The 27732-nt window shown below is 41.5% G+C and overlaps 1 protein-coding gene across 4 annotated transcripts; it reads right to left on the bottom strand.

Moving 5' to 3' along the window:
- Window positions 1-90: 90 nt before the first annotated feature.
- On the bottom strand, window positions 91-27648 carry MAPK15 (mitogen-activated protein kinase 15). 4 transcript variants are annotated; one of them, XM_049824241.1, is made up of 14 exons: window positions 27550-27648; window positions 23704-23802; window positions 23222-23251; window positions 20462-20552; window positions 19783-19913; window positions 19446-19609; window positions 18396-18535; window positions 16951-17008; window positions 11791-11928; window positions 11423-11528; window positions 6979-7279; window positions 6367-6518; window positions 3136-3363; window positions 91-1368 (listed from the first exon to the last, which is right to left on the bottom strand). In XM_049824241.1, exons 1-13 carry the CDS (start codon window positions 27616-27618, stop codon window positions 3157-3159), a joined length of 1686 nt encoding a protein of 561 aa, XP_049680198.1. In that variant the 5' UTR covers window positions 27619-27648; the 3' UTR covers window positions 91-1368; window positions 3136-3156. The 4 variants fall into 4 exon arrangements, with proteins under 4 accessions (XP_049680198.1, XP_049680189.1, XP_049680181.1 ...); XM_049824232.1 differs by lacking the exon at window positions 91-1368 and adding an exon at window positions 1758-1921; XM_049824224.1 differs by lacking the exon at window positions 91-1368 and having other exon boundaries at window positions 2373-3363.
- Window positions 27649-27732: the final 84 nt, after the last annotated feature.

Genomic DNA, 27732 nt, shown 5'->3' on the forward strand with positions numbered 1-27732 from the left:
GAACTCCTGGGTTGAGGTAAAGACAGTTTAATAGGACAGAAAGGAAGAAAAATCATGATAATGACGATGATAATAATAATAAAAGAATTGGAATATAGAAAACAAGTGATGCACAATACAATTGCTTACTACCTGCCAACCGATGCCCACTTCCTGAATGGCAGATTCCCCCCCAGCCCCACTCCCCCTAGTTTATATACTAGGCATGATGTCACATGGTGTGGAATACCCCTTTGGCCAGTTTGGGTCTGCGGTCCCAGCTGTGTCCCCTCCCAACTTCTTGTGCCCCTCCAGCCTTCTTGCTGGCTGGGCATGAGAAGCTGAAAAATCCTTGACTTTATGTATAAACTTAGTATAAATTGACTTAGTCTAAACACTACTTAGCAATAACTGAAAACATCAGTGTGTTATCAAGTCTTCTCATACTAAATCCAAAACATAACACTATACCAGCTACTAGAAAAAAAATTAACTCTATCCCAGCCGAAACCAGGACACAGATATATATATATATATATACTATTATGTATATGCTAGCTCTATTTTGTGTAATTCTTATGTCATTCCATACCTCCCCAGCCTTTCCCAAACGTACCTGCTCTGGCATCATTCTGTAACAGGCAAGTTACCGAAATGTAATATTTCTATAATCACAGATTACATTAACATTTATAATTTTGCTGTATTTGTTCAGATTTGTAGAATTTAATCTTGCTCAGCATGGTGCATTCAGTGTAAAAGTATGTTCCTGACCAGAACTAGAATGACTCTTTTAGTGATACATTGATTACCAGATGTTGTAGGTGTATACAAATATTGCAGAATAACTAATTCACTTGGTAATAGCAAAAGCCATTTTAAGAATAAAAAAATCAGCTTTACAGCCCATCACCTCTCAGTCTGAGACTAAGCTCACAGAGGATCTTAGATGTCATGTTGTATCGTCAAATTGCTAGGTGCTAGGCATTTAGTGGAAGTCACAACTCTGAATTAAGCAGCAGACTCCCTTTTCTGTGCATGAGAACTGGTCTCACAAGAGCCAACGTGCTGCACAGAGCACTGCCTGCACAACATGTTCACCCTGTCATTGCCGTCCCCTGTATCTACCTGTACCTGAGATAGAGAGGAAATGCCTATTTTATGAATATACCAGAATAAACCAGGACTTCCTGTGAGCTGTATTCCCAGCTCCCTAGTATTATCAGACTTAAGTGACCACACTTGGTACCAGAAGTGAATGTACTATTTTTTTACTAGCCTTTGGTGTTTAGGTACTAAAAGATAAAATAGATATTCTATCAATGGCGGTGGTACTCACGTGTTGGAATCTAGTGCCTGAATCCCCTCTGTAACTGTAGTCCCAATGTTCTGGAATAACAATCATTTATCTTAGGTGAAGTAAAATTTCAGGGACAGAGACTTCTTATAAGAACTTCAAGTTAAGGAGGAGAATGAACCAAAAGTCAGCATTAAACAGGAATATAGTTTTAAAGTTTACTGTAGTCCCACTGTTGCCTGATAACAACTTCATGACATTTCAGCAACAGTATCTCTTGGAACACTTCTTTCTGAAAGCCAAAAAAATTTACCATATTAATCATTGAACAAGATACCCTTGTATTTTTCCCTTTCACACACAGTAAACATTGAAGGACAAAGATTTTCTGTAGTGCTATATAAAGTATTTATTATTACAATATTTACAATATTACATGGTAGGTAAGCTATTAAATATTGTAGCACAACCCACCTATATTTAAAATGATCTTCTACTTGATTTTAATGAAAATAAGCCACCATTGATTATGTAATTTACCCCAGAAGAGTCATAGAAATTAGTGGAAAACAAAATGAAGTACTTTAAGATTATCTGTGAAGAGTTTAGTCTTCTTGGTCTTCAGAGAACAGTTAGTTATCCGTTCTGTTAAAAAAAAATAATCTGCATTTAGGCAGTGCTAAAGAATCGTAGAATCACGGAATAGATTGGAAGGGACATTCCAAGACCATCTAGTCCAACCCTCTTGCCTTGGGCATGGACATCTTCCACTAGATCAGGTTGCTCAAAGCCCTGTCCAACTTGACCTTTGAGCGCTTTCCAGTGATGGGGTACCCACAACTTCTCTGGACAACCTGGTCCAGTGTATCACCACCCTCATTGTAAAAAGTTTCTTCCTCATGTCCAATCTAAACCCACCCTCTTTCAGTGTAAAACCATTACCCCTTGTTCTGTCACTACAGGGGCTAGTAAAGTCTCTCTCCATCTTTCTTATAGACCCCCTTTAAGTACTGAAAGGCTGCAATAAGGCCTGCCTAGAGCCTTCTCTTCTCCAGGCTGAACAACCCCAACTCTCTCAGCCTTTCTTCGTAACAGAGGTGTTCCAGCCCTCGGACCATTTTCGTGTCCCTCCTCTGGACCTGCCCTAACACGTTCATGTCTGTCTTGTGCTGAGGACCCCAGAGCTGGATGCAGTACTCCAGGTGGGGTCTCACCAGAGCGGAGCAGAGCGGCAGAATCCCCTCCCTTGACCTGATGGCCGCACTTCTTTCGATGCAGCCCAGGATACGCTTGGCTTTCTGGGCTGCAAGCGCATGTTGCCGGCTCATATCCAATTTTTCATCCATCAGTATCCCCAAGTCCTTCTCCACAGGGCTGCTCTCAATCCTTTCATCCCCCAGCCTGTCTTGATACCAGGGCTTGCCCTGACCCAGGTACAGGACCTTGCACTTGCCCTTGCTGAACTTCATGAGGTTTACATGGGCCCTGAATGCGTCTTCAGTATATCTAAAGGCCCTGAATATTCTGAATATGTCTAAATACATTCAAGTATCACAATATTGCAATTTTCTGTAATTTTTTTCAATAATTCAAATGAGGAATATGAATTGACAGCATTTATTGTTTTCACAGTATGGGAGCAAATAGTGCTGTGCCCTTGTCTGGTAAGACAGGAAGGAAGGCAAAGGGATTAGATTTTCTTTCCTGTTGGTTTGTCCAGAAGAAAGTAGTACCTTGTTCCATACAATGAATAAAGCATTTTCCTTTAGCTGGGGTAACTGTCAAATGCCTGTTATATTTTGCTCTCACTTGCTGTTACTGGCTCAGTTAGGGGACTGATAAGATGAGCTGTACTTCACCTGGTTAGAACATTTCCATATTCACTGCTCATGTTGTTGGGAGGATTTTGATATTGGAAGACTCTGCAGTGCAGATTTATATATGGTTCCATAGGCCTGGGAGTAACTGCCCATTGATGCTTTTGGATCACCAGCAGCTCCCACATTTGCAGTAATCTGGAACATCTTTTTACTCGACTTCAGAAGCGGATGAACATCTTTGCTGTGAAACTGATTATTTCTTGGATTCTGTGTGAGAAAGAAAAGCCAAGATAGTTAGTAACTTGTAATCAGCTTTCTAAAATACAAATAAGGAACACAGATTTTGCTTCAGCTGAGGAGCAGGACAGATCATGAATGTTATATGAATAATAAAAAACCAGACTGTTTTGTAAGATCAAGAATAGGATGGTGAGAATGATGTGAGGGAGAAGGGTTTAAGAATGGGCGTATTGAGAACGAGGAGCAAAATACAACAAACTAATCCTGCACTGGAGCAAAAGTCCAAAGTCCTGTTTGGCTAATATCTTGTTTCTAACAGCAGTGAATGCTTTAAATATATGTACAAAAGACAGATCATCATCATCATCATTCCCCAGTATATCCTCCTGGCTTCTGCCAATCAAATAGCTTGGTGACTTTCTGAGTTGGGAGCTACATATGGATACTGTGTTTATCAGCCCCTGTGGGGAAAAGTTATTAATACATTACAATACATAATACATTACAATACATTTGAATCTGCAGTTCAAGAGGAGAGCTGTTTCACTGTGGCTTATGCTTTGTGAACCTCCATAGTTAACTGAAAGGCAAGAATGTCCACTCACTATTGTGGTACTGGCTGCTGTCACCCCAGCCATTACAGGAGTCTTTCCTGGTCAAATGGCTGAGAACAAGAGTTTCATGAGCTTGCTAGGATATTGAAAATGAACGCAGACTGAATGCAGAGCAAACTGGAATGTCAGAACTTTTCAGCTTCTGCTTAGGCTGAATGAGAAAGATGGAAAATTCAGCATTCACGTAAGATCAGCCACAATGCTGATGACCTTCTACCACAATATCCTGTCTCTGACACTAGTCAGTATTAGCCTCTCAGGGAACAAATATAAAGCACAGGGCATGTGTAGGGTGATCTTCTCCCTATTATGCTCTTCCAGTAACAGGAAGTTGTTCACAATAACCTAAAGATTCTTCAAAATGCATTGTTCATATGTACATCTGCACATGCAGGAACCTCCACAATCTCTTACTGTGGAATAAAGGCTTCCACACTTGCTCCACCCTTGTGGAATAAATGGTTCCTCTCACTCTCAAAACATTTTGAATGGGATTCCAAAGCAGAGGGTCTGAAAGATGGGTTGCAAGTGTGCACGTGGACATACTTGGAAGTTACTGGCAATCACGTCTCCTTCTAGCAGTTATTCATATGTATTTTCATATCAGTCACAACAGTAAGAAGAGATCCAGTAGGAACAAGCTTGACTCTTAACAGTGTCTGCAGCTTGTTTCTGGCTTGAAATGGTTCAGATCATCCAGAGCTGTGTTCAAAGAAATGCTTTGCCTTAAGGTAAATGTGATATTGCATGCTGAGACGAAGCAGGTGATCCCACCCAACTCATCTTTGATAGTGGTGTCTGTCAGAAATCCCTTCATACAACTGTGCTCAGCACACATTTTGAATGGTTTGGAGCTCCAGCACATAGACACTCAAGTATTCTTTTGTGGGGATGTGAGAAAGTCCCATGACAAACAAGTCAATCTTTAGTATCAAAAAGGTCATCTATGGTCCCTCTTTCCATATTCTTCCTCTGCCATAAGCTTCCTCTGATCTAGCTCAGGAAAAAGAAAAAGCAGAGGCAAGGAGGTCATTTAAGAACCCAGTGAGGATAACTTTTACAAGGAAGCGTGGCCAAGAACAGGGAAGAGGGACAAGCAGAGAGGACAGGACTGAAGCCTTCACTGTTCAGCAACAGTAATCCATTAGGTTGATTCCAGAGGTAATACGAATTTTCCAGCGAAGTTTGGAATATCCAACATTCTCAATCTGGTTAAAAAAGAATTTGCTACCTACACACTTTGGACAGGACAAGCCATCACTGAAGATAATGTAAAAGCAACTGATCTGTGATTCTCAATGTCAAAGGGAGTTTTTGGTGCTGCTGACAACCTGAACAATGTGATAATCTGAAATGGTGTTCAAATCCTCACTTGTCTGAAGTGATAAAATTGAAAGTAGAATGAAGTCCAAAATTAGCCTGTCCTCTAGGAAAAGGGCAGTGGAAAAAAAGTCATGTATCTCAGCACATCTCAAAGACATTGCATTAAAAACTCAAGATGGGGAAAAAGAAGTAGAGGCAGAGAATCTGCAGATATTTCTACTTTTCTTTTTGATTACAGTTAGCTGACGTATATGATCCATTACAATTAATCTTTGTGAAAAAAATACTGCTAATGAGGCAGAGACCTAGATTTACAAAAGGGCTGTGTTACTTCATCTTCTCTGAAACACCTAATTCCCGTACTTCAATTCAACAGCCATTCACAGAACTCCTGCCTAATCCTATCGGCAGCAAAATATTCTTGCTCCTCAAGTCACAAGTGATAGGGTTTTTTGAAAGACTGGGGTTAGACGTAAAACTTCAGGAGAAAGTTAGTGTTTATAAACCCAGACTAGCTGAAGATCAGCATTACATATGCTGGAAATGTAAGGTTTAAGCCACATCTGTGCCCTTGGCATTTCCTGGTGATTACTATTAGATGGTCTTCCTCTCAACACTCTGCCTCATGCACAGAACTTAACTCAGGGTCACAAACTTCATTAGTGGACAAAACACCTGAAATATAGGTATTGCAACACTGAAGACTGCAATATGCAAGTTCCTATATGAATCTACCCCATATTAGAGACAAGTTATGTCTAGTTATTTCCCCTACTAGCAGAAACTCTTCAGTTAGCACACTCTTCAGCTCTCTAGTAATGGGAACATACTCTATACAAGCCCAACTGTCTTATCAAACTAGGTTACTAGTACCACGTGACTGACACTACATACAAGCAATGAAATTGCAGTGTGTATCTTTGTCATAAGTAATTTTAACTAGTAAAAATTTATTAATTTAGTCACTCACAGAGCAATATGTCTTGCCTCTCATTTAAGTATCTTTACAAAATTGCAAATCAACATATTTTGTGTCTATATCATTTTGGTCCATAAAAAGTTAAGGTTTGGGTTTTTTTTAATTGCTACTCACATTATAAAGGCTCTGTATGCTTGTAGGAGGTAGCTGAGCATTTGCATTTGCCCATGTGATTTGTCTCCCCAGTCTCCTATTGTTGGAGATTCTGGTCTGTTGAGAAGGTGGTGCAGAACAGTTCCTGATCACAGCACCAGAATTTACATTACCTGCAGAAGAAAAAACATGAGAGAAAGTATGAAAATCATGAGGACAGAGAACACACTGACTGACGCAGGGATAGAACATAAAAACTGAGTCAGCCCCTGCCACCTCGCTTCATCTCACAAACAGAACAAAAATATTCAGAATAAAATTAGAATGTACTAGCAAACAAAACCAGTTCAAATGGGCCTGGGAAAAGATAATAGCAGTAAAGAAGCAAAGAGAAATCAGAAAGGAACATAGAGACAAGACTGAGGCAGGAAAAAGCCAAAGAGAATGTTGTACACTCAAAACTCATTCAACAGTGTTTTGTTCTTACGTGATTTTCCTCCCACACTTTCACCCTCTTATTTTGCCATGTAAATTTCCCTTATTTCTTTTTCCCCACTCAATCTCTTTTCTTATTTCTACCCCATAATAATGCCTCATGGTGGCTACATCCCACTGTAGGAGGGTAGTACCTACTTTGAACAGCAGTATGTGTTATGGGATTGTATATCACGTTGATCTTTGATCTCTGACATAAAGTTCTTGCTAAATCTTCACTCTGGCTGGATGCTTCTGGCTGGACACTAGATGTAGTTCCAGCATGCACATCTGAAGTTTTTAGAAGAGGTGGTGTTGGTATTCTCTGGCCTTTCCTGGTAGATAAATTCACAGAACTGGAATTTGGAAGAAATGGCCTGGATTCAGACTGACTTAGTTGAATATTTTCTCTCCGCACTTGCTCCTTTCGATGGCTATTTAATTTCTTTTCAAGGATCATCTACAGAAAGGAGAAGTTGGTTAGACTCAACACAGCTACACAGCAGAGCAGAGGAACAAAACATAGAAACAAAGAGAAAGACTTACAAATAACTTCAATTTATTTCACAGGATAGGTAACAAGTATATTTTTAAAATTAATTTAGGGTTGGAAAGAAGATAGAAATAATATTCTCAGTGGAAGGAAAGAATAGGCTGAAGCATTAAGAAAAAGTATTGGGTAAACAGGCAATTTCAATATATCTTGAGGGAGAACACGACTAAATAAAATGGACATTAGCCTTGGAAAAGACAGGATTTGTGCGTCCAAAAGGTTAACACTATGTTCTTTCTTACCATCCCCTTCTAGGACTTTGCAAAGCTGATTTTTTAATGGTCAAAGCAACATTCATTCCGGTTAGTTCATAATTATTTCTCACCTACCTCTACACACTATTATCTAGCAATAGAATTCTTACCAAGGTTTTGGGTCTTGGTGCAGACAATCTGCTCTCAACTTCCTGTAATCACAGTCATTGCAAATTTGACACCCTATCAGTAAGATTATTCAAAACTATTCACTTGTTTCTTAACCTTGTATCTAGATTATCTGTGACCAATCTACTGACATTTAGAATATCTTTTCTATCTGTGCTCAGTATTCACTTTACTAATTCATCTGCTCATGACTGCTAACATTCTAACACAGTAGAGTTTATTAGTTTCCTTCTATTAAAGACCTTAAAAGAAATTTTAAGTAGGTTCAACTTTTTAAGTTCAATTTTATTTTTTCTTTCTTCAATTTAAATTGCTGTTAATATAAGCAATAACACTTTTCATCTCTCTCTGGGAAGGTGGACACGCTTATCAGTCTTTCCCAGTCTTGGGTTTTCTGATCTCTAAGCTTCCTTTCCAATCTTCTCTTCCCACTGTCATTCTTTCCAATGCCTCTTTTACTACATTTACATTCCAACTCCTGCTTTTTCCACCATCTTCCAGTTCCTTTGCCTCATAACATGGCATTTACATAATTTCTTTCACTGCAAAAAGGGGAACCAGCCCCCCGCCCCTCCAAACTAAGCCAAAACCAATTTCTCCTTCTGAAGGCTTGATTTACTTCCACTTTTGCTGCTCCTCATATTTCATCGTTAAGAGCATTCACTCTGGCTATCCTCTACCTACTGCCTCAACAACACCAATGAGATAGTTCAGTGTCTCTTATTATTAGTTCTGATTTGTATTTATCTTTGTTCTTCTTTCACTTCTTTAGACATTATTCAAATGTTTGTAGAATCATAGAATGGTTTGGGTTGGAAGGGACCTTTAAAGACCACCTAGTCCAACCCCTTGGCCTTGGGCACGGACACATTCCACTAGATCAGGTTACTCAAATCCCTGTCCAACTTGACCTTTGAACGCTTTCCAGTGATGGGGCACCCACAACTTCTCTGGACAACCTGGTCCAGTGTATCACCACCCTCATTGTAAAAAATATCGCCCTCATGTCCAATCTAAACCCACCCTCTTTCAGTGTAAAACCATTACCCCTTGTTCTGTCACTACAGGGGCTAGTAAAGTCTCTCTCCATCTTTCTTATAGACCCCCTTTAAGTACTGAAAGGCTGCAATAAGGCCTGCCTAGAGCCTTCTCTTCTCCAGGCTGAACAACCCCAACTCTCTCAGCCTTTCTTCGTACAGAGGTGTTCCAGCCCTCGGACCATTTTCGTGTCCCTCCTCTGGACCTGCCCTAACACGTCCATGTCTTTCTTGTGCTGAGGACCCCAGAGCTGGATGCAGTACTCCAGGTGGGGTCTCACCAGAGCGGAGCAGAGCGGCAGAATCCCCTCCCTTGACCTGATGGCCGCACTTCTTTCGATGCAGCCCAGGATACGCTTGGCTTTCTGGGCTGCAAGCGCATGTTGCCGGCTCATATCCAATTTTTCATCCATCAGTATCCCCAAGTCCTTCTCCACAGGGCTGCTCTCAATCCTTTCATCCCCCAGCCTGTCTTGACACTGGGGCTTGCCCTGACCCAGGTGCAGGACCTTGCACTTGCCCTTGCTGAACTTCATGAGGTTCACATAGGCTCAGTTCTCAAGCTTGTCCAGGTCCCTCTGAATGGCATCCTGTCCCTCAGGTGTGTTAACTGCACCACTCCGCTTGGCATCATCTGCAAATTTGCTGAGGGTGCACTCAATCCCACTGTCTACAGGGAAAGTACAGCTTTTAATTTTCTCTTGATCTTATTTCATACACCAAATGGTATCAGAAGTACTATCTTTCCTTTTCCCTGTACAACTAAAGATTTTGCATCAGCTGTTTTTTATTTGCTTGATTATAAGACCATTTCCAGATTTTTTCAAGTACTACTATTTCCCCACATTAATGCATTCAAAATACGTCTCCTAAAACATCACTGTCCTTTATTATTAGCACATCAGCTACACTGATCCTTCACTTAGTCTTCCTCCTCTATTAATTAATTATTCTGAAATCTGATAGTTCTCTGTATGTGGTGCGGCATGGAATTGCATTTGATGACTGTCCAGCAAAAAAACTCAGTGTGTTAGGTTATGTGATAACAGTTTGTCTGCACACCCACAACAGAGCTCAGAAAGACAATGGCAGGATGGGGAGCCCAAACAATACTCTGCCGAGCTACACCCTGACCCATTCACAGAAGCCATCAGCCCATCAAAGGCCCCTCTGCACAGGCTGAGGAGCACAGGGATGCACCATGGCAGATGGGAACCCAAATCAAGGGTTTGTCTTAGGCAACACCTTGTCTGGACCCCTGCCAGGGCTGTCCCAGCAAAGCTATTGGCCCCATTGTCTGGGCATGAAACTCATTACAATGAGTCATCCAGATTTCTCTGGATCACCTTCTGGACTAAGGGTGGCAGGGTATAGGGGGTGGTGGGAGGGTGGTGGTGGAGGTTGCTGCCTAGGGGTTGGACACATTATGGGATGCAGGGGAAAGCCATTTGGGATCACACAGGACTTACTATGGGATGTTTAGGGTAGGAACCAGAAGCAGGAAAAGAGAGGGGTGTAGGTGATTTGGGGAGGAACGAGTGCAGGAAATAGGGGGTAAGAGGTATAAAAATGGTCAGTTGTATGTAAATAGCTGGCTGGTCAATAAGCTTGTCTGGCAATGCCCTGCACCTGATCAATGCAGTTTGCTCTATCTTCTTAAATTCCTTTCTCTTTCCTGGAAGAGAGCCTGTCTATTCTGCCTACATGTGTGTATGCAGGTGTGAGTGCCACCAACTGGAGTCAGATCACAGGTCAGAGGGCCTGTGTGTCCATGGTGCCAGCAACTGAAGAGAGTGCAGGTGTGTGAGTGAGCGTCTGATCCCTAGCAAAGATCAAGTGGCCTTGGAGCAATGGGGTGAGCAGGCCAGCTCTGGGTGTGAGAGCACCTGTGTATCTCTAGGGGTGAGAACACTAGAGGCAGGCGCCTGGAAAGTCCTGGCCAGCTGTTTGCCTGCGTGATCTTTACCAGCAACTGGAATGGGTCTGCAGCCTTGGGGGCTTGTATATCCAAGAGCCAGCAGCTGAGGAGACTGGGATCAGACTGAGTGTCTGAGACCAGCTGCTGCAGGGATCCACCTTGTACATATGTATATATATTCTCACAAGAGGAGTTGTACCTTGCTCAGCCAGAGAAGGGAGCAGGATGAGGCTGTTGGTGCTGCCTATGTTTGTGTGAGTGCTCCAAGTGCCTGTCTGTGATGCACGTGGCCAGCCCTGTGTATATGTAGATACGTAGTGTGTACATGTTTTCTGTAAGCATGTGCTGTGCCTACTGAGAATACATCTTCAGCCTTGTTACTGGCTGGACCTGGGGACACAGAGTGGCAGCAGCCTCGCCCCTCTAGGGCTGTTGGATCCAGCATAATACATTTTCCTCTAACACAGTCTTTCTCAGTCATCATGCTTTACAGACTTTTCTTTTCCCAGTGGGAACCTAGATTTAAAGACCTCTCAAAAATTATGACAGCATGGAACTGACTGATAGGAAGCAACAAGATGCAACTGTAAACGTGTATGGAAAGCTTATGGGAATGCAAATAGAAGAAAATGTCAGAATTCATTAAGTGTGTGCAAGAAGGGCAGGTTACCTGAAGGATTAGGATTTTGGAAAATAGGATAAGAGAAAGTACCTCATATAATTTATTTCGATATTCTGCCACAGACAGCTGGATATCATCAGCTAAAGGAAGAATCACATCATAATCCAGAGAGGGCTCCCTGGCAGGACAGTGAAATCTAAGAAGATGATAACACATAATGTAATTCACTAAGACTAAGAACAGCACCACAGGTTAATATAATGTTAAAAAGGATTGTTACATCATCTAGTGTGACCTCTAGTGTAAATGGCATTAGAGAAAAATCAAGAATTAGCTCTGGCTTTTTTTTTTTTTTTTTTTTTTTTTCTATCATGCATATAAAGAAAACTTGTGCCAAGAGCAGGTCTATAACATCTCAGAAGACATCAGGGGAAACTGCACATTGGTATTACTCTCACCTTTTCACATAAGGATGCTGCAGAGCCTCCTCTGCTGTGAGTCGTTTATCAGGGTTAAATACTAAAAGTTTCTTCAGAAGATCCAAGGCAGGCAGTGGAGTAGAGGATGGTAAAATCTCCTCAAATGTTACTCGCTGCCTAGAAGTCAGAAAACAATGATATAAGCTCCCAGTGTCTAATTTACAGTGAAGGCATGAATTACAGTCCTGGGAATCACAACAAGGTGACACCTGACTGCTTTTGAGCATTCACTCACAAATAGTGTGTCATAATCCTGGAACACTCTAAAGTATAGGCCTGTGAGTACGTTAAAAGTCTTTTACACCTTTGATTAGGTTTGAATGCCTCCCTCCCTGCACTAGGAACCTACATGAAGTGCCTAACTTGCAAGTCTAGTCTTTCTCTTGTTTCAGTGGAAAGAGATATCAGACAGTATCAGACACAGGGGAGTAATGAGTCCTCTGGACAACAAGTTCTTCTTTTGTTCTTTTGACAATGCAGGAAGCCCAAACTCCTAACTTGGATGTTTCAGTTGAACTGTTAAAGATCCCATCAATCCAGCCCTGAGACCACAGAAATATATTTCTGTATAATTTGCAATGAGAAGATGAAGTTTAAAAATCTGGTTTTGCATTTTGAAATCCTAAAGATAATAATTAACATAAACATGAGAATATCTAATACATTTGAAAAATCAGTTTTAAAATATGATTCTTACTCATATTTTAAATAATTTTGTTAGTCCATGACAACATTCTTTTAGTTTAGAAAAATAATCCATCACTCAACATAACATTTGGACTGAGTGGCTCAGAAAAAAAACTTTTCAATTTTGAAGACTAAGATTTCACTTGCTCTTTTACCTAGCTGGAGCTATCTACCAGAACTTAGCCACTTGACTTTCACATTTTTTGAGGGGGAAAAAAAAAAAAAAAAAAAAAAAGATGACAACATCCAAAGAGGAGGGCTGTCAAATAAAAGTGCATTTCAGCCAGGAATGAATGAAGAGTTCCAGCTGCTGTCTCTCACTACTTAGAGAAGGGTTATAGAAATGAGAGAGCTCTTCTCAGTGGGTTGACCCCCACTGGCAGCTAAGCCCCCACCCACTGCTGCTGCTCTTTGACATGCAGCAACCTTACAACAGACGGATTCACTAAGAGACTGGATGGGCAAGCTAGACAGCTGTGTAATCCTCTCTGTATCCATGGCAGCTACACCAAAAGCCCACTGGTACCCTTTTGGGTCCCTGAAGTAGCCTCTCCTGATGTAGTCCATGCCGAGGATGCACCGAGTCTCCACGTCAGTCACAATAGGATGCTTTTGCCACTTGTTGCTTGTTACGGTCACTTCAGCCTCCAACACAGATAACTGTAGGGGATCATTCTGTCGCTCCAGAAATCCAGGTGGGTTCCATCCCCTTGTATCCTGATGGCATTAGGGTCACTATGCACTGGTGTCCAGCAAAGCCTTATACTCCTGTGGGTACAATGTGCCAGACTATTGAATCTATACAGTCCAATAAAACCAAGTTATGCCTTTCCTCTGCCTGGCTGGAGACATGGCCCATCTATTCCTGGTCAGAGCATTCATTACCCAACTCCTGTAACTGCAAACCAGGATCAGAAGTAGGATCAGTCCTTCCACTGCGTCTGGGGAATTGCTCAACAGCAATTGGAGCAGTCATCTTTCTGAATGGACCCTTTTTGGCTGCTGTTTTTCCTTGCAATTCACATACACAAGTTTCTAGGCTTGAGATAGATGCACTGTCCCACTTCCTCATGTCCTTCCCACTATCATACAGGTAGAACCACAAGGTGGCATGCATGGTTCCCTTTCCTTTGAGCAGAGAAAGGCTGACTCCACCTGACACTCTTGATAGCTAAGATGCCAACCTGTAAGGGTGAGGAGGAAAACATAACTCCCTTTGAATTTGCTGGAACTTTTGGGGCAGTTTTTCTACAGCTGAGATACCGGACCATAGGGTTGGGGAGGTAGAGAGATTCTCTTCATATTGCCAGAGCTGGCCAGCCAGTCTGTCCACAGTTGGTGCCTTAATGTCTGTACAATTATTGTCAGGGTGCTGTTGGTGTGCTCTGTACAAACTTTTGACTGTGTGCACTGAATTTCACCTGGATCTATGGAGCTCTGGTTATTGCCCAGGTTGCTGTAGATCACCTCCACCACCAATTCCCTAATGCTGGATATCTCCCTCATTGGTGATCCACTTGCCTCAGTAGTTTATAAGATCTTCCTTGAGGGGATACCTTGCCTTCATGCTCGACAGAAGTTGCCTCCAGAAGCTGCAGATCGTTGCCCCTTTTCTGATCCCTTCACCAGTTCCCCGGTCCTTACCGAGAGATCCCAGTTGCTGGGCTTTCTTACCCTCTAATTCCTGACTCAGCACTGGGCCCAGTATCCTAGCATCACAGCAACCAAGTGATAATTTGCTCACCTAGATGACAGCTGTAATCTTTCCACATATTTTGCAGCTTGTTTAGGGATAGGGACTGGGTGGTTTCTACACTTATTCATGATTTCTGTCTCCTCCCCTTCTTGTCCTTGTGGCTGCTCTACTGCAGAACTGTTTGCCTCTTCTGATTCTTCCTCCTGCTCCCTCTTAGAAGCTTCTTCCTCTCTTACAAACCAAACTGACTCCCTCTCCCACTATTTAGGAGCAACTGTTATCCTCAAGGGTTGGTTCTCTGACTTAGCCACAGTGTCCATTTTTATGTCCTCAGATCCAGAGACCCTTTCACCCCACTGAGATAGGTGTAGGCCAGGCCCCAGCACAGCGTGAGAAGTTGTGTCTCTGACATAGACAAGGCATTCTTTCTTCAGGTGTTTTGTCGCTTCAACAGGATGCCACCCTTGTTGAGGTGTGAAGTCTCACACCGTTGGATGTGAAAATTGCTCTAGGTACCTGCACAAATTCTCCTACACAACTTGTGACCCATGACCTGACTACCTCAGGGCACATCCCTGTGTGGCATTCACAAATAGTTGGTTATCCTTAGGAAAAGCCAGAATCAGATTCTTGATGTATACCAATATAAGCATTCTAGTTACCCAAGGATGTTCAAGAAACCGAAGAGCTGTTGTAACAAGACAGAAAAACAATCTACCCCAGGAGAGAGGAAGGGGGAGGTACCATTCTTCATTTCCTCTACAAACGTGCTCTCAGATGAGAAGAGGAGAAATTGTTAATTTTCTCCATGGGATGGTTCCCAAAGTACTGGGACAGAACCAATGCAGGGCCTAAATACCAGATTAGGCTCAAGGCTAGTGCTTTTATCATAACTCTCCCAGGCAAAACACAAAAAAGTGCTAAACAGCACAGCAAACTGCAAAAGCTGAAAGCAGCCATTACAAGCCCTCAAATTTGATGTACAGCAAGAGAGGCAGCATGCCATGGAGGAGGTAAAGGAACAAATAAACCAGTGCTGAGAACAAATACGTCAATATTATGACCAACAACAGCTAAACAGGTGTAACTACTATAAAATCCTATCTAGTACACTCTGATCAAATCTATTAAGATGTCGACACTTTGGCCCCATGCTAGACACCTAAAAGGACTCTGGTGGGTTGACTGCGGCTGACAGCTAAGACCCCATCCAGTCACTCACTCTCTCCCCCTCAGTAGCATGGGGGAGAGAATCGGAAGAGCAAAAGCAAGAAAACCTCATGGGTCAAGATAAAGACAGTTCAATAAGTGGAGGGGAAAAAAAGGGAAAAATGGAAAAAAAACCCCAAGCTGTGCAAAAGCAATCACTTACCACCAGCAGACCAATACTCAGCGAGTGTCCAAGCAATAGCTACTTTGGAGAAATTCCTCCCCACCCACTTTATTGCTGAGCGTGACACTATATTATATGGAATATCTCTTTGGTCAGAAGGGTCAGCTGTCCCAGCTGTGTCCCCTCACAGTCTCTTGCCAACCCTTAGCCTACTCACTGTGAGGGCAGAGCGAGAAACAGAGATGGCCTTGATGGCTGCTGTGCAAGCATTCTTAAGTAGCAGCTGAAACACTACTGTGTTATCAACAGTTTTGGTCACATACAAGCTGCTGTGAAGGAAACTAACTCCATTCCAACCAAACCTGGTGCAGGTGCACAGCAAAAGGACGAGAAGCAACATTCCCAAGTGCATCAAGGGAAATTCCTATGGGATACTGTGACCGTCCACTTCCTGCTGACAAGGTCAAACACACATGCTGTGCTGACAGTTGAATCAGCAGGGACAAAAGGGTCTCAGTTCCTCAGCTACCTGGCATAGATTGATACAGGAATCCTGGCATCCCTGAATGAAAGGGAATAATGCTCCAGGATGCCAACTGAAAAAGTCAGCAAAAGTCATCATGAAAAGGCATATGCTATTCATGTGAACAGCAAGGGACCTGCTAGAGCTTATGGTTTGACCTGCCCTAAGCTAAACCTATAAAAACCTATCAGTAAATATTCAGAGAACTCATACCACACATAGCTGGGCTATGCATATTGCAGACTCCCCAGTGAGAAGGGATGCCTACTGAGTATCATGGCAGATACAAGTGGAGAATACTTAGAGACTGGCGAGTAATTTGCTGTGGCCATAAGATAGTGTAAAAGCATTAAGTTTACTAATGTTTACTAATTAGATATGTAATAAATGCAGAATTATGTGGTAGTCTGTGTACATAACTGGAGGATCCAAAAGAACCATGACAGATATAAGGAGGGGGAAAAGAAAAAAAAATAAAAATAATAAAAAAAAATAATCACAGTGAGAGTCATTAAGCAGCTAGAATGAGGCAGTCAGCCTGAACAGATTCGGGCTTTCCATGTATGAACCAATGTCAGCAGATACCCAAATGACTCAGGATAGGAAAATATTCTAATTTTGAGAAAGTACACATGACAATACCTTGGAATGTAGGCCCAGCCTAATTTTTTTTTGTTATTCCCCGATTTTGTCATTGGTCTTCTCATCTTCTTTTTTTTTTTTTTCTTTTTTTTTTTTTTTAAACTTTACATCCCTTCCCTAGAGGTAGGTTGAATCTGCAGAGAGCAGAAATAATTTCTACCTTCTACTGGAAGGTGAGGTGAACTTCAGGGGAACATTTCGTCAACGTCATACACCAGACTGTTGACTTTTGAGACACACTGAACATTCAAGGCTTACCGGAAACTCATGCGGTTAATAACTGAGGCCCTGTAATCTGACTGCATAGCCAAAATATCTGCAATAATGAAAAGATACTGTTAATGCCAAGATTAGGACTACCAGAGCTACACAGTTTATGAAGGAAAGCAAATATTTGATATTAACATAGGAAATCATGCTAATAAAACTCAATGGGAGATCCTATGGAAGGGGGATGGAATATTTACTTTCTAAGCTGATTTGCTCAATTCCTATTCATTCTATCATAGAGTTCATAAACTTGCACTCTTATACCCACATATGCAGAAGCTCCAAGATATCCGAGGCCAAATGATCTGGCCAGGATCACTTGTGTGGGACACAGGGAACAAGGAATACCAGCTATTGATTTCCTCATCACATCCACTGGGGTGACTGGTGATGATGAACTCTTTTCTGAACATATCTGTCATACTCTCAAAGAGTCAACAGTTGCTATGGAATGGGGTTTTTTTGCTTCAGAATCTTGCTTCTTTGGTCCCCATAAATCCTAGGCAAAGTTACTGCTCATAGGTTGGTTTTCCTTGTTTGCAATAATGTTTTGAACAAGTGCCTGTTTTCACTTGTTTGGCTAAAAGAAAAAGAAATTGTGCCTGTGATATGCTGCAACCTTGCAGCCATTGTCCTGTGGTAAGTATACAGGACCTTCTGCTACTGTGTCATTTGTCCTGTGGTCTTGTCTTAGACTGCAGACGTTCTGGTTCTGACATTATCAACACATTCCTCAATTGTGTTGCTGAGAATGGAATACCATTTTTTGTTATTAGTGCTGGCTGTTCTTCTAACTCCTGTTTTGGTGTTTTCACGCACACATTGCCATTCATATTTCATTCACAGTGACCAAATCTCTAATAAAAACTATAAGTAACTTTAAGCTCGAATGGAATTCTCCAAAACTGTGATGTCCTTAAACTGAAGGTAGTTACTTTTCTAAAAACTATTTGCTAGCTCAGTTAGAACATTGAATAGAGCATATGTTAGAACATAGTATATTGTAAAAGTTTATAAAGTGTATGGGCTGTTAGACTGGAACTCATGGAAGACAATACTAATAATCATCATCCCCTCTTTTGGATTTAACATATTTTTACTCCAGCTTTCACTTCTGTGTTTAGATTTCCAGACCAAAAAGTCCAATTTACCTTTACTTTGCAAATCCCACAGAAGTATTAAACTTCTGTTTTAAACTGTCATCCTCTTATAAATCTCAAAAATGTTTTGGAGGCCTGGTTCTTGTTTCTCACGTAATCAAGTATGGGCTTATTTTCCTCTGACACTAACATTTCACAATTAAGTCTTTAATTTCCTTGAAAATATGTTAGAATGACTCACAAGAGATACCTTCTTCCCTGATCCAGCTGGGCTGCTTTCTTTCACTCTTTTAATCTCTTCTCTAAATACCTTTTCCTGTAGAAGAGTCCTACCTTCTGGGGATGGGGCAGGAATGACCCTCAAGATCTGCTCTATTTGATTCACTGTTGATGTTCCAGGAAAAAGAGGTTTTCCAAGTAGCAGCTCTCCCAGAATACAGCCAATGCTCCACATGTCTACACCTTTAGTGTAACTACAAATAAGAATAGAACAGAGTCAGGACTAAATCAATCAAATATTTTTCTGTACCAGGTATTCACATCATCTACATTAGCTTATTTTGCTAGAAAAACAAGCTTGATGACTCCTTGAATACGAATGCTCACAGATTTTAATTATAAAGTGAATGAGATTCGGGAATCATGAAACTGGCAAGCATAAAACAGAAAGCAGATTTATCCTACTAGAAGCCTATTCTAGGAAACCATAAAAGGAAGTATATTAAAGATAGATGCCAGGACAAGGTAACATATACTTTTCATATGACCAACAGTGAAGATACAAGTTGCTGTTTGGAAACAGCTGACTTTTCAGGGCATAATGTAACTAGAAAGTAGTTACAATTACTAAAGCAAAGTAAATGCCAAACAAAGGGTAAATGACAGTTTGCAAAACATCCACATTTCAAATTTGGGATACTAACCCAACCTATATTTATTTTCTTTTCTGATCAATAAGATTTTGTATATTTAAGTCAAAAAAAGGACTAAGCCTGACCAACAGACAGCTGATTTAACATTTGATTACAGAATATTTTCTGAAGGTCTATCAAAAAACTCTCTTTAAACTTGGAGGACAGGACTAAGGTACTCAACCAAATTTTGTAAAGATGAAGATTTAAGGGGAGAAAGGATGACAAACAGATGAGCTGATAATGTATGTAAATGGACAATCTAAGAAGCCAGGAAGGAAATGTACATGTAATGAGAGATTTTTATGTTGCAGAACTGAAGTTTAAATGCATATTGAGAAAATGGACTGCTGACGTGACATTGCATCTGGTGACATCTAAAATGAAAAGACTTAAGACTTTTAGCCAATAAATCTTCCCAGTGGTGAAGAAATTATAGAAACCCATCCCTTCACTCATATTAAGCAGTTACCTCCGAGAGGAAAGTAAGATCTCAGGGGCTCGGTACCAGCGTGTTGCCACATACTCTGTTAGAGCAGGGTTGCCTTGGTCCTCATTCATCTGACATAAAGAACGGGCCAGCCCAAAATCACAAAGTTTAACAAAGCAGTCTGCATCCAGCAAGATATTTGAAGGCTGAATTGAAAAAAGGAAAATTAATAAGCTTTTTACTCTTTGAACAGCAGAAGATTATTATCGAGGTTCTTTTGCTAGTCTCCCTTTTCATATTTTTCAATTTAGTGTTTAACAGAAATTTAGTGTTTAACAGAAAACTTGAGTGAAGGATAAAGACTATGACTGAAATATACCTTCTGATCTCTGTGAATAACATTTCCTGAGTGGATGAATTTAGTTGCCTTCAGGAGTTGGTAGAGAATGTAACACTTGTGGATATCTTCCAGCAAATTCCCCTTCTTAATCACAGCATGTAAATCTGTCTCTGTAATATATTACATCAGTAATAGATTTACATCAGTAAAGGATTACCCAGTTGTGAATATAAGTTCCTCAAAGCAAGGCCAGAATAGATCATAGTCGAAACTGTCATCTTTCAAAAGCATTCTCAACAGAAGTTAACACTGTAAGTATTAATAGTACTGCAATGTCTCTATATTATCAGTTTGACTTGCAGCTCATGCTACAGTTACTGTTCTATTATTGCATACTATTGTTATAATAAAGTTGCACATAGTTTGTTCCACATGCAACTCTTCTGTCTCTGCAAGACTTCTAATTTATTGCTCTCTGCCATCTTCATCTCAGCCAGCCACTTTTCATATAATTATTAGTCCTTTAAACGTTTCACTGCTATTCCCATCTAATCACAACCAATATATATTAAAAAAACCTGTACTGCTCCTACTTATATGTCTACTTACACGAATATTCATGTAAATTATCAACACACTACTATCAAAGTAGGGAACAAAGGTAACTAACTCATAAGACAGACTGTATTTAAATGGCTGATGCAATGTTAAGTCTCACCCATGGACTCAAAGATGAGGTAGATGTCCTTGTTGTTCTGAGCTCGGATAACATCAAGCAGCTTGATGATATTCGGATGTTCTCCAAATTCCTGTGGAGGGAAGAGACCCAACTGTCAAAATCAAGTGTCTTGCTTGTGAATCATAAAAAAGGACAATAACCTATTGCATTTTGTATTATTGTCTAGAACAAATGTTAACATGCTATTTCCTTCATTATGTTTCTAATGAAATAAATAATAATAAAAAGGATTTAAACTTGCTCCACAGCATGAAACCAGCCGGTTAATCTAAAAACCCAAAATCTCTGTTGTCTGAGACATTAGTTCTAAAAATCCCTCCATACCACTGTCTGAATAAAATCCAGTCAACTTTACTCAACTCATGTTTCCAACTGAACGCAAAGAAATATTGTGGCAGTGAAAAGAGAACAAAGTTGCCGTCAACGTTCCTAATTAAAAAAACCAACCACCCACCCAACCAGGAAGTGTCTTTCTGAGGGTAGGCTGAAACACTACAGGCTGCATTGATTGAACTGACTGTAATTGGAGATCAGACAGTCAGCATACAAAGAGATACCTAAATACAGGTATCTTAAACTGTAGGTGAATTCTATCCTCACATTTGCAGACTGATGATACTGTCAAGATCATTTACTTCATCCTCAGTCTTAACAAATTTTATTTCCTATAGCTAACATTTCTGCACAGCTAGAGGCACTGTGAACACTTCACTATATGCCAACATTTTCATGAACTACCCCAAGTATAAAATTATAAATAGCTGCACCATAAAACCTATGCTTGTACCTAAAATACATAAATGGTTTTTTTGTTATTTCAACCAGTAATATAGACTCTTTATCTATTTCTATCACAAATTCAGTTATAAACAGTATCATAAATCATAACATCAAGCTATCTCCAGCAGAGTCTTACAACACCATCACCTTCCTAGACTCTGAGGCCAAGAAAAGAATTGGTTATAATGTACATCGTCTAGAAAAATCCACAAACCAACATACTCGCCTACAGCGACTCATGAAAATACTCTTGCAAAGCAGTAATATACACCCAGGCCATCAAATACCTTTGCATTTATTCTGAGGACAATATTCAGAATGCCCATCCAAATAATCTAAAGAAAGTTTTTACCAAAAAGGGACATTTTTCCAGAGATGCAGATCAGTCTTGACAGTGTTACTTGAGTACTGTTTAAGAACTTACTTCACACTGAAGGAAAACCCCATTGTCTCACCCTGTCTTGTCCTGGAACTGATAATGGAAAGTTATGAAAAAGTTTCAACCTATACTAAAAAAAATCCTACCTTGAAAAAAATCTTGTCAGAGCCAGTCCTACTTATCTTTGCTTACAGAACAATGTTCTCACTAAAGTAATTACCAAAAATAACATTCTAAAATGTGGTCCACAATACAGCAAATAGATCTGCAGCCATACTGAACTATAAGCATAAAAACTGCAAGCAGCATAGTGAGCAGCATACTATGTATTACCCAGAAGAAAATAATCAAAATGCCTATATTCTACATCAACACTTCTCAATTAAAATAAACTTCATCCAGTCCATCAAATGCCCTTATGATAAACATGCAGATTAAACTCAGCAATCATTATGCACAGGAAGGAATTTGCACAGACAAGCAAATTAAGACAAACATCCAGTCACCAATGAAAGAGTATTTCTTACATCTTTCCCTTTTTGATCTCTCAGTCCTGAACCTCAAGAAAGAGCTATAAAATACCTTCAAAAATAGGGGGGGAACTAAAATTCTTAAGTCTGTTGAGCATCTAAAGTCATGAAAGTAAGGGCTTAATGGCACATTAACCTCCTTCCCCCCGAATGACTCGTCCTTTCCTTCAGGAGAAATATCCTTCTTTTTCTTCTCCCAAATCCTCCTCCACCCATCTACTCCACAAGTGCTATACTTTCAGAGACGATCTAACCTACAGATAATTAACTTCTAAGGAATTGTTCTCATACATTTTTAGCTCAAGTTCACAGCTTCTATTTCAGGCTTAAAGAATGATTAAAAAGTAAAAAAACCCCACCTCTTTCCTACTTAAACTTGACAGTCTTAGGATATACCTCTTCTTATGAGCCCTGCTTTCCTTGCGTCCTTAGGAAATCATAGTTATAACAACATTATCACTATTCAAAAACATTGATGTTTCTACATGGTAAGTCTGTGGAGTAATGGACAGGTAATCTTAATGCCACTGATAAGGTAATAAGGCGTAGTGTGGGGTCAATTATATCAAAACAAAAGCAGCCTTAAGTAATTCCATACAGAACATCTCTTTTAGTTTTGCTTTGATTATTTCAAGTGGTCAAGTTATTTCCCACATGACAGAGGAAGAAAATTTTGGCATGTAAATTCTCTTCTACACCCCAGTCCCACCTCTCAATCATGGCATTTAAAATTTAAGAAAAATGCTTTCCATCCACAAAGATGTAAAAAGTGACAGAGAGTGCATGTCAATATGGTTATCCTAGAGTACACATACTGCTAAAAATGGTGAAAAGACAGAGCATGTCTCAAAGAAAAAATAAGACCAACTCTCCATTTCATTCAGGTGTTTTTGCTCAGTGATGGAAAGACTGTTTGCCAAGACGGTGCAGAAAAGAAGTGAATAGAATTGTCAGCAATGATCAGCACATTTTGAAAAAGAATGGGAAGAAAATATGTGAACAATATCAGAGATAATTAAAAATCAGAGGAAGGGGAAAAATGGATGTTACCTGCAGGAACATAATCTCTCGAAATGTTCTCTGGAAATAAACAAAAAAAAGTTTATTGTCACCTCAACAGAATGACAGAACAGAATATGGACTTCCAATGAGAGGGCTAAATCCATTCTAATCTCTAAAGCAGAGGAAACCCTTACATGGTAGACCGGCTATGAAAAACCCAGTTGCTCAGTAGAGAATCACAAGTGTGCTCTGTGTGCTTAGGCGCTATAGCATAACAACATAAGGGAGAATCAAACTGTGTATGCCTATAAAGACACTTTTCCCTCAGGGACATCAAACAGTATTTTGTAGATGCAATGATATAACAAAGCTTGACATTTATTGCTCCCTTTTATCCTAATATAGCTGTAGACTGTATTACTACATGCATAATTGTCAAATAACTAACATCTTTCCGAGATATAAATCCTGAAAATATCTATGAACACCCACCACATCTTTCAGGACATGTTAGAACAACGATTTCTCACCTGAGCATCTGTTCTGTTCCTGAAAGCATCAAAAATCTTTTTAACAGCAACTATTTCTCCTGTCCTGCGATCGATTGCTTTCCATACAATGCCATAAGCCTAGGGAGAAAAAAAGGACAGATGAAGTGTACTATGACATCTTAAGCACAGTTCAGACCTTCAGGGTTGTTTTGGGTTTGTGTAGAGGGGTTTTGGTAGCAGGGGAGGGGCCTGCAGGGGTGGCTCCTGTGAGAAGCTGCTAGAAGCTTCCCTGGCTCCAAGTCAGACCTGCCTCTGGCCAAGGCCAACCCGATCAGCCACAGTGGTAGCACCTCTGGGAGAACACATTTAAGAAGGGAAACCTGCAGTGGGAGAGGAGATTGGAATGTGAGCGAAAACCCTGTGCAGATACCCAAGTCAGTGAAGAAGGAGGGGGAAGAGTTGTGCTGGAGGAGGTGGTGCCCCTGCAGCCACTGAAGGCAAAGCCCCTGCAGCCCACAGAGGTGAAAGGGAGTAGATGCCCACCTGCAGCCCATGGAGGACCCCATGCCAGAGCAGTCGGATGCCCCTGAAGATGGCTGTGACTCCATGGGAAAGCCTGTGCTAGAGCAGCCTGTGCCTGAAGATCAGCCCACAGGAAGGACCTATGCCAGAGAAGTTCGTGAAAGACTATCTCCGGTGGGAGGGACCCCATACTAGAGCAGGGGAAGAGTGAGTAGTCCTCCCCCTGAGGAAGGAGAGGCAGAGACAATGTGTGGCGAACTGACTGCAACCCCCATTCCCTGTCTGGCTGTGCCGCTGGAGGGGAGGAGGTAGAGAAAACTGGGAGCAGAGTTGAGGTGGGAAGGAAGGGTGGGGGGAAGGTGTTTTAAGATTTGGGTTTTACTTCTCATTATCCTTGATTTGATTTGTAGTAAACTAAATTGATGTTGTTTCTTCCCCAAGTTGAGCCTGTCTTTTGCCCGTGACTATAAGTGGTGGGCGATCCATCCCTGTCCTTGTCTTGTCCCATGAACATTTCTTTGTATTTTCTCCTCCTCATTCCGCCAGGGCTGCGATGGGGAGGAGTGAGCGAGTGGCTTCGTGGTGCTTTGTTACTGGCTGGGCTTAAACCACGACAAGTATGGAAGTAGAAGGGGGGGAGGGACTGAAGGAAGAGGTAATTACCAGCTACTTAGAAGAAAGAGAGGTTAGGCCAATGAGCAATACTTGGTTGAGTCAAGGACTAAGAATGTCTACACTGAGTCCGACCAAAGGTCCACAAGGTCAAGCATCCTGGACCCCAAAGCAGCCAATAGCAGATGTACATGCTCATGAAGTTCAGCAAGGCCAAGTGCAAGGTCCTTCACCTGGATTGATGCAATCCCCAGTATCAAGACAGGCTGGGGGATGAAAGGATTCGGAGCAGGCCTGCGGAGAAGGACTTGGGGATACTGGTGGATGAAAAGCTGGACACAAGCCAGCAATGTATGCTTGCAGCCCAGAAAGCCAAGTGTATTCTGGGCTGCATCGAAAGAAGCATGGCTATCAGGTCAAGGGAGGCAATTCTGCCCCTCTGCTCCGCTCTGGTGAGACCCTACCTGAAGTACTGAGTCCAGCTCTGGGGTCCCCAGTACAAGAAAGAGATGGACTTGTTAGGGCAGGTACAGAGGAGGGACACGAAAATGGTCCGAGGCCTGGAACGCCTCTGTGATGAAGAAAGGCTGAGAGAGTTGGGGTTGTTCAGCCTGGTGAAGAGAAGGCTCTGGGTAGACCTTACTGCGGCCTTTCAATACATAAAGGGGCTTACAAGAAAGATGGAGAGAGACTTTTTACCAAGGCCTGTAGTGACAGTATCATAGAATAATTTAGGTTGGAAAAGACCTTTAAGATTATGGTGTCCAACCGTTAACCTAACACTGCCAAGTCCACCACTAAACCATGTCCCTAAGTGCCACATCTACACGTCTTTTAAATACCTCTAGGGACGGTGACTCAACCACTTCCCTGGGCAGCCTGTTCCAATGCTTGATAACCCTTTTGGTGAAGAAATTTTTCCTAATATCCAACCTAAGCCTCCTCTGGCACAACTTGAATCCATTTCCTCTCATCCTATCAGTTGTTACTTGGGAAAAAAGAAGAGAGACATCCCAACTGCCAACAGTGTAGTATTATAGCACTTAGTCGAGACACTTATACGCCAACTGTTTATACTTCCTGATGCACGGCAAAGGACCTGAACCCATACTCCAGGATCACATGTATTCTTGGGAAGTCTGCCTTGATGTCGCTATCTGAGTATTTAAGCATGAAAATCACTCAATATCACATATTGTAGCTGTTTTACTTTGTATGAGTATTTAAACATTAACTGGGCATTTCTGAGTGAGAAATGACCCCATTGTGCAGATGTAAGGCATTTCCTAGAATGTGGAAAGTTAAGATTCAAATCTATAACCTAATAATAAGAAAACTGGATCCGTACCACAAGGGAGACCGAGTAATCACCATTTGCAAGTATCACATACTCATCTGAATAGGGAATACTCGGGTAGAAGTTCCTATTCCCTTAGTGGAAAAAAAAGAACTCTTTGAATTCCCTCACTATACAGGAACAGCTTATCTCCTTTGCTGCTGCACTTCTCTGTTCTATTTTTTGGGCAGTCCTCACATGTTTCAGGGACTCCAAGAGCCTTTTAAGTGCTCAGGTACTTGCATCAGCTGTGTACATACACAATACATACAGAACTTTCTGCATACAAGAGGCAGAAAACACAGGTATTTAGGAGGCTGGAACCACTTGAGTTAAGAGCTCAACTAGTAGTTTTGATAATGTCAGTGATGCCTACATGATGGACCCGAAGCCACTAAAGTCCTTTCAAGACCTGAATGTGTGTAGTTATGTTTGTGAAACAGTCTCCAAATAGAACTCTCAATTTGATATTTCAGATGAAAGAATAATGTCATTCTGTTCAAAGAACCTAGCATGTTAAAAGATGTAATATATTACATTCAGTCAAAGGGAGAAAGCTGATAACTAGTAACAAGATGGCAGCAAACCTTGCAAGTCAGAGCCAAACTTAGAATTAAATATAGCCATAAGAACGATCAGTGTGAATTCAAAAGGAGAAAACCCAAACATTGTCTTAGAGGATAATGAAGAAATTGAGCCTCTCTCAAGTGCCCCCTTGTAATTGCACATGAAATACTTAACTACTAGTATTAACACAACTAAACAATGGCAAAGAGCTGCCAGAATAGAAAAGCAGATAATCAGGAAGGGTTTAGAGGCTGCCTGAGGAAAAAGATCTTAGAAATTAACGTCGGCTCACATATAAAAATACATGATTTTATGGGGGAAAATCACCTGATGCAGCACAATACTTGAAGTAATGGGGTTACAGTAAACGTGAAAGAATCTAGCAGGCACAAACAGAATAGACTTTGAGACTCAGATTCATTTGGCTATAAACCAGGTGTACATGCAAGGTCGGTGCTTTGTGTGGCAGCTCTCCAGTAAATTACAGGGAAAAAACCTGATGGGGAATTTAAAGGTATTTTCAGTGCCACATACTACGCTGTAACACTTACCTTCCTCTGAAATCTAGCTGCGAAGCAACTATAAGAAGTCACAGAAAGTTATCAGGCTACGACTAACGATTTTTTTTTCTCTATTAGGCATGATAAATATTTCAGAGTCCGGTTTTTCTTCGGCTCTATAAGCTCTCAGACCTCCAGCACTAGACGCGGCTCAGGTCGGCGGCCGGCGGCAGGGACCGGGAGACCGCAGACAAAGGCGCCGCCGGGACGTCCCGCAGGGCAGCGCCGGACGCCGCCGCAGCCGCCGCCCGGCCCCCCGAGCTCCCGAGGCCTCCCCAGGGCACTCACCCCCTTGCCCAGGCGCCTCTTGATCTCATACTTCTGGGAGACGAGGGCCTCCACCTCCGGCACGCTCATGGCAGGGCACGCTGAGGCTGCGGGCGCCGCGCCCGGCGAGCGGATGAGCGCCCCGCCGCACGGCACGCTAGGCTGCGCGCGGCGCTCTTCCCGTTGCCTTCTGCTGCTATGGAA

The sequence above is a fragment of the Accipiter gentilis genome, chromosome 2 (genome assembly GCF_929443795.1).
Source record: "Accipiter gentilis chromosome 2, bAccGen1.1, whole genome shotgun sequence".
Lineage (NCBI taxonomy): Eukaryota > Metazoa > Chordata > Aves > Accipitriformes > Accipitridae > Astur > Astur gentilis.

Excerpts from the sequence above, each read along its gene's own strand:
- MAPK15 (XM_049824241.1), bottom strand. The coding sequence starts at position 27,618 with ATGAGCGTGCCGGAGGTGGAGGCCCTCGTCTCCCAGAAGTATGAGATC. Across the intron at positions 19,914-20,461 it reads CCTCATCTTTGAGTCCATGG|AGACAGATTTACATGCTGTG; the intron begins GTGAGACTTAAC and ends AATATATTACAG. Across the intron at positions 7,280-11,422 it reads ATCGAAATAAATTATATGAG|ATGATCCTTGAAAAGAAATT; the intron begins GTACTTTCTCTT and ends TCCTTTCTGTAG.